Source organism: Cynara cardunculus, assembly GCF_001531365.2.
Source record: "Cynara cardunculus var. scolymus isolate 2C chromosome LG 16, CcrdV1, whole genome shotgun sequence".
Taxonomy (NCBI): domain Eukaryota; kingdom Viridiplantae; phylum Streptophyta; class Magnoliopsida; order Asterales; family Asteraceae; genus Cynara; species Cynara cardunculus.
Window position 1 is genome coordinate 16,967,025 of NC_037543.1, and position 15,061 is coordinate 16,982,085.

The window sequence follows — 15,061 nt, forward strand, 5'->3', positions numbered from 1 at the left end:
ACAGTTATCAAATTCAACCACCACGGTCTATAGTTCAAGTTACCTATTACGCCTGTCGTTTTTTGCAAGAATATAGGAACAATAGTCCTACTCCAAACCATCAACTCACTCCTATGACTATGGATCCATTGTGTTACAGTTTGAAATTACACGACACTAATTGAATGACTAACACGTCCAAAACGTGTAATATATCAAATAAATATGTCATAACTGCATATAACTCAAAAGTCTGGATATGGAGCAAATAAAGTCGGATAAGTGTCTCGAAGGCTCATTAGAGTCAAAACGGAAAAAAAAAAATCAACAACCTGATGACTATGTAATAAAAGTTATCAAAAGCAATAAAATGTAATTTAACAGATGTTTATGCAAATACATGCTCCAAAGAGATGATTAACTCAAAACATATCATTGGTTGAAACAAATTATTTTCCAATTAAAACATATAATTTATATTTTCAAAATGTCCCATAACACAAATATGTATTTCCCCCTAAATATACAAAAATGCATTTATCACCAAATATTCCCCATTTACAAAATAAATCACCAAAAGACCCCACAATTAGGATTTATTTATCAAGGTGTCCAAAAATCCCAAAAGACAGGTATTTTGTAAGGTTTATAAAAATCAGTTATATCAAATATGCATAACTCATCAAATAACCCACACATTTGATAAATATTAAGTAAAACACATTAATACATCTAAATTGACATTTTTGAGATATACAAAGTTTTCACAAAGCAACTTGAACTCACCTTGCTAGGTTGGGTTAAACTTAGGTTTTAAACTAAAATCTTTAGTTTATAAAACGAAGACTTAAGGTCCAACAAGCAAGAACTCTTCTAAAAGCTTCCTCGAAATCACCACCTAAGTCTAGAGATGCATCAAAATCAACCATACTGTCATATCCAGAGCAAAACCCAAATTTAGATCTCAAAATATCCAAAAATCTAACCTCCTCAAGAATTGAAGGTTTAAGTTACATGTTTTGAAATCCTAAAGCTATCTTCTCCAAGATGCTCCAAAAAGCTCCCAAAGTTCGGCCCTAAGATTCCAAAATCACCCAAAGTAGAGAGAAGTGGAAGGTATGAGAGGAAATGAGAAAAACTCTAGCAGAAATTGAGTTAAAACTGATCTAGGCGTGCGAGGCTACCTCTGGGGCCACTCAAGTCGCATCAGAAAGTTACCCGAGCGTTTTCCAGGTCACTCGGTTAGCCGCCCAACCATTCTTGGACCGTCTTAATCGTTCTTTGTCTGTTCTTGATCGTTTCTCCACCGTTTTCTCGGTCATTCTCCCAACCGTTTTTTCTGACTGTCCTCTAGACTGTGTTCAACTATGAAACCATTGGTCTTTTTATATTAATTTTTTGATTATATGGTGTTGGCATCCATTGCAAGCATCAAATATGATTTGTTGGATAACTCACCCAAAATATATATATTGGTTGGTTCTTTATTTCTAAAGCTATAATTACTAAATTTAATACAATGATCCTGCATTTAACTTGTACTCAATGTAAAAAACTTGATCCATTGGGCCTGATAACAGGGTTGGGTTTGGCCCTTTTCTTATATTTGATTTTTTAGTTATAATCAGTTAATTACCAAATACAAATATAGAGTAAATTATGGATTTGATTACGAAGGTTCTTGATTTATTTTTCATTTTGTTCTTACAATTTATTATTATAGAAAGAGAAAACCATATTTTCGGCATGTTTTGGTCATTGCCACCAACCATCGTTGTAATCCGTAATTATTTCAAAAACGAAACTTGAGTCATTATTTGAAAATTGTCAAACCGTAGGTATTGGATTGATATTGCATTACTATTATTTGAACCCAACCCAACCCAACCTGATGAACCCAATATTCTTTTATTTATTGGATTTAATATGATTGTTGAGTTTCTATTAATATGTACATTAAACAACTACACTATCATGTATGCTCTTCATATACACATATTTTCAATCTATTCAAATCTTTATATAACTCATTCGTATATATGTTTAGTAATTATGAATATATATATATATATATATATATGTAAATTGAGAAAATTAACCGAATGTGATATACGTAAGAAATATGGATAAGTTGTATCAAATGGTTGATGATGAAAAAGAAATTATCAGTAGAGAAATAACATATTCTAAGTTAGAAAAATATTTTAATGTACCAAAGTATCAACCCGACCAACCCGTACGGGTTGGATTGCACTTTGGTTCAGGTTGGGTTGTGTTAAGATTTTTCAAACCGCAAGCATTGTGTTGGGTTGTTCAACTGTATTCAACCCGATCAACCCAACCCATGAGCACCCATAATTATAACACATAAATCATAGGAACAACGCTTGTAATGATATATATATATATATATATATATGTGTGTGTGTGTGTGTGTGTGTATGTATATGTATGTATACATGTATATATATGTGTGTGTATATACACACACACACACACGAAGGATCATGCGTAAATGAGAGTTAAAGTGAAAAACGTAAGAAATGATCTGGACCCTTGATCAACTTTAATCTCAAAACCACCCATAAATGGCGCTTGATACGTGATTGATCCGGTGCATCTCATTATAATGTGGATCTAAGGTGAAGATCTCACTTTCTTTCTCACAAGAATCCAACCCTATATATATATATATATATATATATATATATATATATATATATAGGGAAAAGTTCAAACGAGAACTCCTGTGATTTACGAAAATGCGAGAACAACTCAATAACCACATATTGTGATAAAAAATAAAATTAAAAGATTTTCAAAATTAAACTTAAAATTTAAAAAGATTCAAAAAAAATTAAAATTAAAAGGGTAATAATGGAAATGATATATTATCTAGAAAACGGTTAAAATCTTTTAAACTTATCATTAAATACAATCAAAATCTTTTAAATTTATCATTATCATCTACAAAACGGTTACGATTACAAGCCTAACTTCAAATCGCAAGAACTACGGACGGCGACGGTGTTGATCGACGGTGACCAACCAAGAACACGCAACCGTAATCGACCAAGAACCCTAATCGAGAAGTCATTGCATGCAACAAGCGGACAAATTCAAGGTATCTTTCAAAATTACTCGTTTTGAATAAGTTTTTAATCGATTAGTTGTGATACTCATGTAATATCAAGACACAATTTGGGAATGTCTATTATCACATTTATCACACCATTATCACATCTATCACACCATTATCATAGCTCCTGTGATCACTGGTAAGTCGATGCCATCAACATTTTGGGTGTCAAAAGCAGTTGTTGTTTATCACATGGGATGTTTATCACATGTGATAAACATCCAAAATTCTCACTTRCATAGATATCACAATTATAATCATTGATTTGGTGTTACAAGTTGAAGGTGAAATTAACCATCTTGATTACAAAAATAGCTGTCATTTTCCACTTGCTGATTTACATTATTTACTAGCATCAATCATATGTCTATTATCACATCTATCACACCATTATCACAGCTCCTGTGATCAATGGTAAGTCGATGCCATCAACATTTTGGGTGTCAAAAGCAGTTGTTGTTGCATCATTTACATAAATTTAATGGAAAACAAACCAAACAGTATCCACATACATATAAACATCCGGTTTATCACATGTGATAAAACATCAAACTTTTCAATTTAAAAAGTACAGTAAATCTATGAGCGAACGAAAAAAATGGGATGTTTATCACATGTGATAAACATCAAAATTCTCAATTCCAACAGTAGAATAACATAAAACTCAAATCAACATATACCAAAAACAATAAATGGGCAAAAAATGTTTACATTCACAAGTCCTTCTACTTTTTATCACATGTGATAAAAATCCCAAAAAACCATTCATGAAAATTGATGACATATTTTAATGTTATCACATCGTACCTTCYTCGTCGTTATCAGAACTACTTTCAAAAAAGTTGTCTTCAAGAAAACAATCTTGAGAAAAGCCCATAGAATCGTCGTTCGAATAACTTGATCCTGAACAAACTTCCTTACCAACAACATGCAAGTCGTCCATTTTAGATAGACAAAAATATGGACACTACCGAAATGAAGAAAAGATGTTAACCCATCGACTATGTGCAGATTATGATGAACGAGAAGGATAATACACATGAATGAAGGAGAAGCATGAATGAAGGAGAAGAAGAAAACTAACAGACGTGGAAACGTGAAAGGAAAAACATGATTAATTAAAATAAAATAAAAATTATAAAAATTACTTAATTACATTACTGCCCTTATTAAATTATTTATATATAATAAAAGTTAATTTATTAATTAAAAAAGTTTGAGGTTATTGGGTTGTCCGCGTTCTCGTAAATCAAAGAATATATATATATATATATATATAACTTTTTGTTAGGTTCAAAATTTTAAGAATAAGAGAAATAATCTCAACCACTATCTTGAAATTTTTATTCTCAACCACTATCTTGAAATTTTTATTTCCAAGTTTTTTATACTAATTAAGATAACTATATTAAAAAAAAAACAAATATCGTCATTTTAAAATCGAAAATCAATAAAAACAACAAAAATTTGAGCGAAACAAATTAAACAAAAATAATAATCACTTTATTATCTTTAATTTGACATTCATTTTAATATATTTTTCCATCTGTTTTTTCTTTATTCTCCGTTTATTTTTTTTTCCGGGGCTCTCACTACATCTTTTCAACAAATATACATGAAATAATAAAATAAGATCCAAAAAAAGGCTATAAAGCCATGATAATAAATTCCAAAATATTTTCTTCATGATTTTTTTTTCTTCTGAAATACTATTATTTAAGATATCAATTTTACATATGTTACGTTTGTTATTAAAAAATACTCGTGAAACTTTTTGCTGGTTCATTGTGTGAAACGAAAAATTCACGTTAAAAAGTTTCACATTTTAAAACAAATATCTATGAAATTAATATACTACGAAACACGTATACATGAAACAACATCTTAAATCCTATCCTTAGATAAAAAAAATCATATGAAACAACACGTTGATATCGGTTCTCATGGGTTTACAATGTTTTTATGGCTCTCACAAGATGCGTCTTATATAGAGGTCGATTAAAATGAAAACCATAAATATTTTAAAAACCATGAAAACTAATATATTTATTGATATATATATATATATATATTTTGATATAAAATATATTATAATAATATATATGAATCAATGAATATATATTAATCACAAAGTTTTCAAAATATTTACACACTAAAGATTAATTTATGAAATTTTGGTTCAATTTATGACGGTTTTGATCTGATTTTTTAAATCCTAAATTAATTGTAGGTACCTTTATGTATCTGGTCACATCTGAGCACAATCATAAACAATCTATTTATTTTCAGATCCATTTAACTAAAATTATTGATTGAAAAACATGTTTTCATATGTCTAATTAAAATCCAATCGTAAACGATGGATGATTTATACTTATTGTATTTGTTTTTTTTTTTCTGGTGCCAATAACGTGACATATATCTTTATTTTAAGCAGTTTACGTTGCAAAAATTTGAATGTCAATTATTTAAAATACAAATAAAAGATTCACTACATGCACTTATGGAATATGTACAGAGGTTTTCAGAACATGTTGAAAAAATTGAAGATTCTGAAAAATAACTGATACCCAAAATTCATGTCATGTTTAAGAATATTTTTTTGAAGTTATAATTTAAATCAGATACCTTTTTGTGAGAATTTCATTTATTTTTATTGAAACAACGCATCCGACAATGAAATTGAAATTTCAAGCACAATAATATACATCTTTTTTCCTGCTTTTCCATTTCGGGTTTTTAAAAATAGATCGTGTTGGTATGCACATAATACATATTAATAGTTTTTTCTTCAAAATCTACAATAACAAGTGTTTTTTAAATATAATATATATATATATATAGATATATATGTACACAAACACATATACAGGAGACAGTTCAGATGAGAACCATACAAAATTTAAAAACCGTAAAAATCTGTATATATTTGTTGATGTATATACCGGTAAGTATATATTGTTATATGTATCTTTTCTTTTTATTAAAAGTATATAATATTTATATACGATAAATAGAACAAATAAACTCACACACCCTTCTCATATTTGGTGAAGTTTGAACCCTTAACTTTTTTAAAAGATCAATGACTCACATACCACTACGATAAATACCATTTAATTTGATTTACACGTATGTATTTATAGAAGCACATGTTTGTTTTGAATGCATTGATGGTAAAATACCTAAGACTTCACCAACAACGAAAGCATTGGTTTGTACAATCAACATCCAATAAAAATGACAATAAATATATAAATAAAAAATAAAAAAAGAAAAGAAAATGTGGGGTCCAGATGTGAGGTAACATTGAAACATATGCAAGACTTCACCAAATTCATGCATGCTTCCCTTCTCTTTCCTTTTCATCCAAACACATCATGTTATCTCCCATTCATATCGCCCTCCTTAACCACATGTCCTTTTCAACACTTCTTTCTCTTTCTCTTTCTCTTTCTTCACAATTTCAATATTATAACACATTATTTAAATACTGCCTTTTTTATTTAAATTTTGACTTTTAGTTATCCATTGGAGAATCGTTGAAGCAAAATTAAAAACTTGTTCGAAATCCTCAAAATCTCCACTTTGGAGAATCGTTCGAGATATATCCTCGGTTCTTCATCTACGTCACGTAATACAAAATTACATATTGTGTTTATCATGTATACAAAAAAAATATTAACTGTATCAGCCAAAAACCGATCAAATTTTTTTTGTTAACCGTAGGTGTCCAGACTAGTTTGCATACATCTTAACTAATTACAGGATCCCTAAAAACGTCTTTGCGAAACTCGAACCGATGAACTCAGATCCCGAAATGATTAAACTTCAACATCTATGAACTTATTATTTCATATTTCAAAGATTTCTTCCATGGAATAGCATTCCTCCATCTTTACACTATACATACATATTACTACTATAATTCCAACAATTATATATATATATATATATATATATATATAAATCCTCTATTTTCAGTTAGATATGTTAGTTTATCAATAGATGCTTTTGACCACCTTCTTCAGTTTTGACTTTGACTCTTTGACTTTTAAGAGACCTTGGTGGCTTGAATCAAGACTCTCCTTAATTCATCAGCAATCCCCTGCAAAAGAACTGGTTTCTGAATAACTCCATTCATCCCAACCTGTAAACATCTTTCCCACAATTCTTCATCAACATTTGCAGTTAAAGCAATAATCACTGGCCAATTTCGACTCCTGAACTTTCGGATCCTCGATGCAACTTCGAACCCGTCTAAATCGGGCATTTGCAGATCCAACATCAAGATTTGGTAAGCGGAAACCGGTGTGTTAAGAGCCGTGAGACAGTCGAACCCAGAGGTCACGGTTGTGACCACACATCCGAGTTTCTCAAGTAGCTTACGAGTTACGGCCCCGTTTACATCATCTTCGTCTGCTAAAAGGACTTGAAGACCTCTAAACATCGTGTTCGATTGCGAATGGTGGTCCGAGGATTCCCCGGTTTCGGACACGGCGACCATGATTGAAGGCCGGAGCTGAAATCGGAGAACGAGCGACATGCTTTGATCGAACACGATTGGATTCGGGACTACCCAGATGTTCCCTTGCATCATCTGCCCATAAACCATCATCAATTCAAAGATTTTCTTTAAAAAAAGATAAATGTATCAGTTTGCCATAAGAATCTTTTTTCTCCCCAAAGGTTTTTAGCCCAGTGACATCTGGGTACCGAGACCCCCTAGAAGTTAACGGTTCAAATCTCACTAACGATATAAAATCGTGTTAGTATTTATTGTATTTTATATATGTTATCGGTCAAAATAGCTGTAAAATAGAAAATTTTAGAACTTTGTTGCCAAATACAATAAAAATTCAGAAAATCACTGTGAAAACCAACCTGAACCAACTTTCTGCACATACTGAAGCTCAAACTTTCCTCCGCCACCACTCTACGGCTTCTCTGATCACCGGAACACCGCTCCAACACCGAGAAACCGTCGTTTACACCGATTTCAAACTTAACAACAACATAACCATCGGTTGAATTTGACCTCCATGTCCGCCATTGTTGATCATTCCTTCCATGGCTTTCACTTTCTTTAAGAATCTTTAAAGTTAAACATCCACCTCCATTTCCCCAGCTCAAAAGATTTCCAACCATATGCAAGATCACCTGAAGAACTCTTCTTTCATCTCCCATAACATTATCAGGTAAAAATTTATCAAAATCAATCTCGAATTTGTAACCTTTATAAACACACAAACATTTGGCAACACAAGCTGCTTCTTTGATCATGGAATGAAGTCGAAAAGATCTCATCTCCAATGGGAACTTCAATTTCCCGTTATCTTTCGATGAATCATCCATTACATCATTGATTAACATCGAAAGAACGTTGCTTGTTTTGACCATCGTGTCGATAAGAATACGTTGTTGACCATTCGGACTATCATCTTGTAATATCGAAAGCAAACCCATGATTGAATGGATTGGTTTTTTCAAACCCTTGCTCATAACTGTTTGAAACATGGTTCGAGCTTGGCTGGCTCGCATTGCGTCGTGTTTAGCCTGCTGTAAAGCTTGGTTTTGTGCGACTAATTTGTCTCTCATGAGCCGAGATTCTTCAAGAACCGCAGCGTGGGAAAGTGCCACGGCTACTTGGTCTGCAACCACTTTTACTATCTCGAGCTCAGATTTGGTCCACGATCTAACCGGTCCACCAGGAAGAACCAAAACCAGTATTGCGTAACAAGCCTGGATCATCTCAGGGGTTCCACCCTTGAAGTCCGCGACTCTAAGCATCGGCATTCTGATTGCAGCCACAGCTCCCGGTGAACCAGACCGTCCACCGCTTAGAACCGCGAGCCTTGATTCCGGATCCAACAACTTCACCACTTCGCTTCTTTTGATTTCTTGAACATCMGRATCWTKAATCGGGAYRKAGAAAYYAYRAMTTKYCRRAGRTTYWCCSCCTTTTAACTGATGGGTMAGATTCATMMYWRTTTTWGCCTCATCCGGCATCCAAATCGCACAATTCTGCAAATCCAACGTCTCAGAAAGCTTATCAAGAGTCGTGTAAAGAATCGTGTGGCGATCAAGAGACTTCCGAATCTCTTGGGTCAGCATTCTAACATGCCAACCAGCTTCTTTCTGTTTCTTGATCATACCCATTTCTCTTCCAAGATCCCAAAACTTCTTTTTCAACATAAATTCTCGAACTTTAACTTTCAAAAGCAAAGGGATGAGAGTGATTAAGGTTATGGCGGTCGCAAATGAAACCAATGCTGTTAGAAACTTGAAAATGGTGAGAGCCAACATTAGCTGAAAAGGGTGGGCTTCATAAGTCCAGCCATTGAGTAAATGAGTCATTCCACAAAGAACAATGAAGGAGATGAATTGAAAGAGAACCCATTTAAAAGGGACATTTGAACAGCTAATGAAGTAAAGAAGTTCGATTGGGATCGAAAAATAAGCAACTGCGATCAAGAAATCACTCACTCTTTGTGTTTCCATGATGTTTCTGTACCCAAAGAAACCTTCAACTTCGCAATTACAACTCGAGAATCCATTATCGGATGCAGAAACACAAAGGGATAACAACAAAATTAATGCGAAAGATGTTAATGTTTTCGACATTAGATTCCTCAAACTGATTCTTCAATCCTTTTGTTGCGTAGTTGATCAAAATAAGGTACGAGAATCGTCAATACTGTCTCTTAATATTGGAATCAAGATCCGCATCCTGTACATCCAACAATTTGAAGAGAAATCAGAAAAAAAATGTAAGGAATTAATTAATCAGAAGGTAAATTGACAGAAGAATCTCCAGAAACCAAAGCCCTTTTGGAAAATTAGAAAATATTGTCGATAAAATAAACAAAACCAAAAATCAAACAGTTGGTGTGCTCAATCATCTCCCCTGTTCTTCGTAAAGTTCAACAGTTTCCAATAGATAAAACAGTTCTAAATTGCTTGGATTTCCTCTAAATTCTGCACTAAATCCGAAGAATTTTTTTACAAAACCAAGATTTCCAAGCAGATTGAACACAAGAAACAAGAAATTACTCAAAATCTCAAAACCCCACAAACCATCGATTCGAAAAGGAAGCAGAAATCAAATAATGTAGGCAAAAAATATGAGCTGTACCTTACAAAACCACATCCATCAATGCAACCCAAATTTTCTTCCCTTGGGATCACAACATCAATTACGGCAAACAAAAACCCTTGTAATTTCAAAATTCACGAACATTTCAAAGACGAAATCGGACTCTATCTCTCTAACTCTCACTTACCCATCAATCAACTTGATCGAAGTATGAACAATTTTCAGAACAACCTCTGCATGACCCAATTACTGGAAATAAATAGATAAAACCCAAGATTTATCAATTTTGTTTTCTCTGCAAGTATACACGAAACTCTCGAAGAGAATAAATGTACAGATGCATGCACCCACATCAATATTTTTTCCTACCCCTACTACCACTTCAAAACCGAAGTTTCGCAAGGGGGGAAAAAGCGTCAATCGAGAGATGGAAAGAGACGCGTCTTCGATGGATTTGTCCGCGCCGTTGTTTTGGTTTTAGGGGAAAGAGAAATCGAAAACCAAAGGATCAAGAAAAAGAAATTATTTTTAATTATTATATATTTAATTAGATTTATACAATTATTAATTAAATAATAAAAATTATTTAAATAATAAAATTAAAAAAATAGGGAAAAAGGAATACTATATAGCAAACTCCATGTGATTTATGGTTATAAGTGGACCAATGATTACTTGTGAGTTGTGGAGTTAAAAATTCTGTAGAGATTTTAAAAATGACAAATAAATAATATATATTTTTTTATTTATAAAAAAATTACATTTAACATTTTATATTTAAAGGGTAATTTTGTAACTTTACCCATCAAATTTTGCAAGATTGTGGCCATAATGGTATTTCTAGTACTTAAAAGTTGGCCTACCTAACTTTTTTTTCCTAATTTAAAATTTGTATTAATTAAATAATATATATTTTTAATATTTAATATGGTTAGGGGACATACTAAAACCAATTTTCTTAAGTCTTAAAGTAATTGGATTTTTCCATAATTAGAAAGTAATTATTATGCTTTCTAAAACTAAAGAATTGATTTAATTTGTTCAATATACATATATTTGGTAAAGTATGTCTACTATGTTAGAGTAAATTACGGATTTGGTCCTGGTTTTGTAATCATCTTTGTTTAGGCCTCATGGGCCATTTAGCAAACATTTATTCGGGTAAACGATTGTCAAGTTACATTACTTTAACGGATTAATATGACAAGGACTAAAAATCTTACCCGGTAAGAGCGAGACATGGAACAAGAGTCTTACCGGGTAAGTGAAGGTGACGACTCTTACCACGGTAAGAGTTTATCGGGTAAATTATTGCATATTGTGTCGTTTTGGTGGACTAAAATCTTACCCGGTAAGTAAGTAATAGCGTTGAACTTTACCGATAATCACTTGTCCGATAGATTTTTGGTAAACAACCCCTTAATTTTCTTTTTATTCAAAAAGATCCCTACATCGTATGCATTTTTGTATGTTCTGGTCATTGCCCGTAAAGATAATTAAAAAACCCCGTTAAACGAGGGGTATTTTTGGATTTCAATGAATCATCTTTTTCTTGCACATTTCCACTAATCCTTATTTGGCTGATTGCTCGAAAAACCTTAAGGGCGCGTTTGGTTTGAGGGATTTGGATTTGAAATCCATTCCCATCCCTGTTTGGTTTGCTAACAGATCAGGATTTCAAATCCCGTGTTGAACTTAAAATCCGGTAAACAAGGGATTTTGAAATCCATAGTAAATGGGCTGGATTTCAAATCCGGGCGACATCTCCTCTTCGACTTCTTCGACTCTTTCAATCTTCATGCCCCCATCTCCATATCCAGAACTCTCGTTTCAATCTTCATGCCCTTCGTCGCCGTTCGTCGCCCTCTCCCTTCGTCGCCGTTCGTCTCCCTCTCCCTTCATCGCCGTTCGTCGCCCTCTCCCTTCGTCGCCGTTCGTCTCCCTCTCCCTTCGTCTTCTCCGTCGCCCACTGCCTTCTCCCATCACTCAACAGGTAAATCCTTTTTCCCCTAATTTGCTTCCTACAGATTAGGTTAAATATACAGATTAGGTTCAATATACAGATTAGGTTGAGGGATTAGGTTGACAGATTAGGTTCGATAATTTTGCTGTAGTTCTCGATAATTGTCAATTGAGTAAGGAGACCCAATACTACAAATCTTACAAACCAAACAGAGGATGAATTTTAAATCCAATCCATTCCAAATCCCATGGAATCCAAATCCCTCATGGGAATCCAAATCCCTCAAAAACATTCCTACAAACCAAACGCACCCTAATAGTTTTTTCCTTCATTCATCTCCTTCTGACTCTCTTGATTACTTCATTTTCATGACGACATGAGTTCTCCTTGTATGTCAAAGTTTTGTATTTTATTTATTTTACGTCTAGTTTATATGAATTATTAATATTTCTTGCTATCAGTTTTATTTTATAGTAATAAAACAAAATTTATTTAACAAATATTCGTATTTATTGAGGGTCTTTTTTATGTACGTCATGGGCGTATAAAATAGCATAAACATGTGTTGCTTCTCTTGAAACATCTCCTTTGAAAACTCGTGTAATCATGATTCTCCATAGATTGTATGTCGTTGTCTGTAGAAATGTTTGCCATATACCTTTCGAAGAAACTGCGACCTGATTGCCTCCATCGAACACGATCATATCCGATACTGAATTTGGAATACTGCAGGTGATGTTGTACCACTTAAAAGATATTTTCCCACAACACTTTTGCATGATTGCAACCTAATGAACAATGATCCATCATCTCGATTGTACCGTAACAAACCAAACATAAAATCGAATTGAGGTCAATTCCTTTGTCATTTAAACTCTTGAAACATTGGAATCCTTGTCAGCAAGGTCTTCCGTATAAAAATATTGATTTTTCTACGCGTAATCTTGTTCCATAACGTTAGGGTTTCCGAGTTCGATGAAGATTAGAGTTTGTTGTCCACTATTTGCTTGAAAAAAGCCGCTTTAGAAGTTCCATCTTCAAGCATCTCTCACATCCCTAATTTGCCCACCGAGGAGGAAGCAAAACCCACCCCAAATACTTTAGTTCTGTCCCGATTTTGATGATGCTCACCCATTTATGACCATTTTTTATATGATGCGAATATATTTTCTTGACATCGGAAATTTTAAAGCATCCCATTTTGTTAAAGATTTTTTTTAAAAGTTAGACTATATTTTTTATCTGAACAATTTTAAAATAATGACTTGTTTGATAAAGACAAATTTATGAAAGTGTCATTTATGTACCAACACATTTTAATATTTGTATATGTAAACACCCTAATTTTAGTACAGATCCAATAATACAATCAACATTCCCGTATAATCTCAAATGTAACACAACGGAAAATTTAAAAAAAATGTTTAATAAGATTACATAAGTATAAAAAACGAAGAATTAAAGCCCAACCATTGATCTAAAAGTTAATTCCAATTCTGGATCATGTCTTGATCTCCACCTTGGTTCCTAAAACTTGAGTATCAAAACGTTCCTTGACTTAACAACCAGCTTATTCCTCGAATTGATCTGAATTGTGTTGTTTTTTCAACAAAAGACGATTCACCTTAAAAAGCGTATGAAACTCACTTGACGTCTATAGTCCTAGAATCTTGCTCACGAGACTAATTGAACCTGCTACCAATACTTGGATAACCAGATACTATAACATTATCCAATGCTACATTATTCAAACTTATTGAACTCCATTAAAATGGTTGCCCATGCCTAAATTTAAACACAATTATGACCATATGTCGCAAATGTCAAACTAATGCCCCAACTTCACCTTCGACAAATTTCGGTCTACGGATGAGTTTATCTCTGATTTCGAACCTTACACACTTAATTAGCTTGATTAAAGTTAATTAGGTAAACCACCAAATAGATCAACGTTCATCTTCAAGCTCAATTAGTAAGTTAAACCATTAAGGTTATTCTGAAATTAAATTGGTGACCGAATCAGAAGAATCAAAAGTCTAAGAACTAAGGCTGCCAATCTCGCAAAATGATTTAAAGTAAACATGCGGACGTTAAGGTCCGACCCGCACTCATTCCCCAACTATAAAGTCCATATCCTTCATGTTTTCTCTCTCAATCTTTGACGAACTAACATCCAAGGCACCACGAAGCGTCGTCTACTAGTAAGTTGAGATTGCACACATCCAGATTAATTCCGTGTTTAACTCAAACTACCATAATTATTAATTTCCTAATTTATCCGTTGATTTGTGGTTAATATTGGTTCTCACAGTTACCACAAACAACTCAGTTCTCCCTTGAATAGGCCCCTATATATATAGGGGTCTATTCAAGGGAGAACTGAGTTGTTTGTGGTAACTGTGAGAACCAATATTAACCACAAATCAACGGATAAATTAGGAAATTAATAAATTTGATAATGTTAAATTAAAATCTTAATGCAAGGATATTTGTGGTATTTTAAAACTCTCCTCTCTCCTCTCTTCTCTCTCCGGCCTCCGGCCACCGGGTGATACCACTATGATACCACTGTGATACCTAAAATATTGATTCTGTAAAGCAAAGATACATTGTGATACCTAATCATATATAAGATGCATAGTGATACCACTATGTTACATCTTCGATCGACCACACAAACGACATCAATGTGATACCCAAGCACATATATGATGCATTGTGATACACCCAAGCACATATATGATGCATTGTGATACCATTGTAGTATCACCGGAGGACGGTGGCCGGCGGACGGTGACCGGAGGATGGTGGCCGGCGGACGGTGACCGGAGGATGGTGGCCGGAGGACGGTGGCCGGAGAGAGAAGAGAGGAGGGAGGAAAGTT

General features: G+C 33.4%; 1 protein-coding gene across 1 annotated transcript; it reads right to left on the bottom strand.

The window, feature by feature from the left end:
- Window positions 1-7,137: 7,137 nt before the first annotated feature.
- Window positions 7,138-10,440, bottom strand: LOC112499630 (ethylene receptor 2-like). The gene is made up of 3 exons (XM_025102939.1): window positions 10,254-10,440; window positions 8,003-9,848; window positions 7,138-7,718 (listed from the first exon to the last, which is right to left on the bottom strand). The coding sequence occupies exons 2-3, from the start codon at window positions 9,740-9,742 to the stop codon at window positions 7,173-7,175; spliced, it is 2,286 nt and encodes a 761-aa protein (XP_024958707.1). The 5' UTR covers window positions 9,743-9,848; window positions 10,254-10,440; the 3' UTR covers window positions 7,138-7,172.
- Window positions 10,441-15,061: the final 4,621 nt, after the last annotated feature.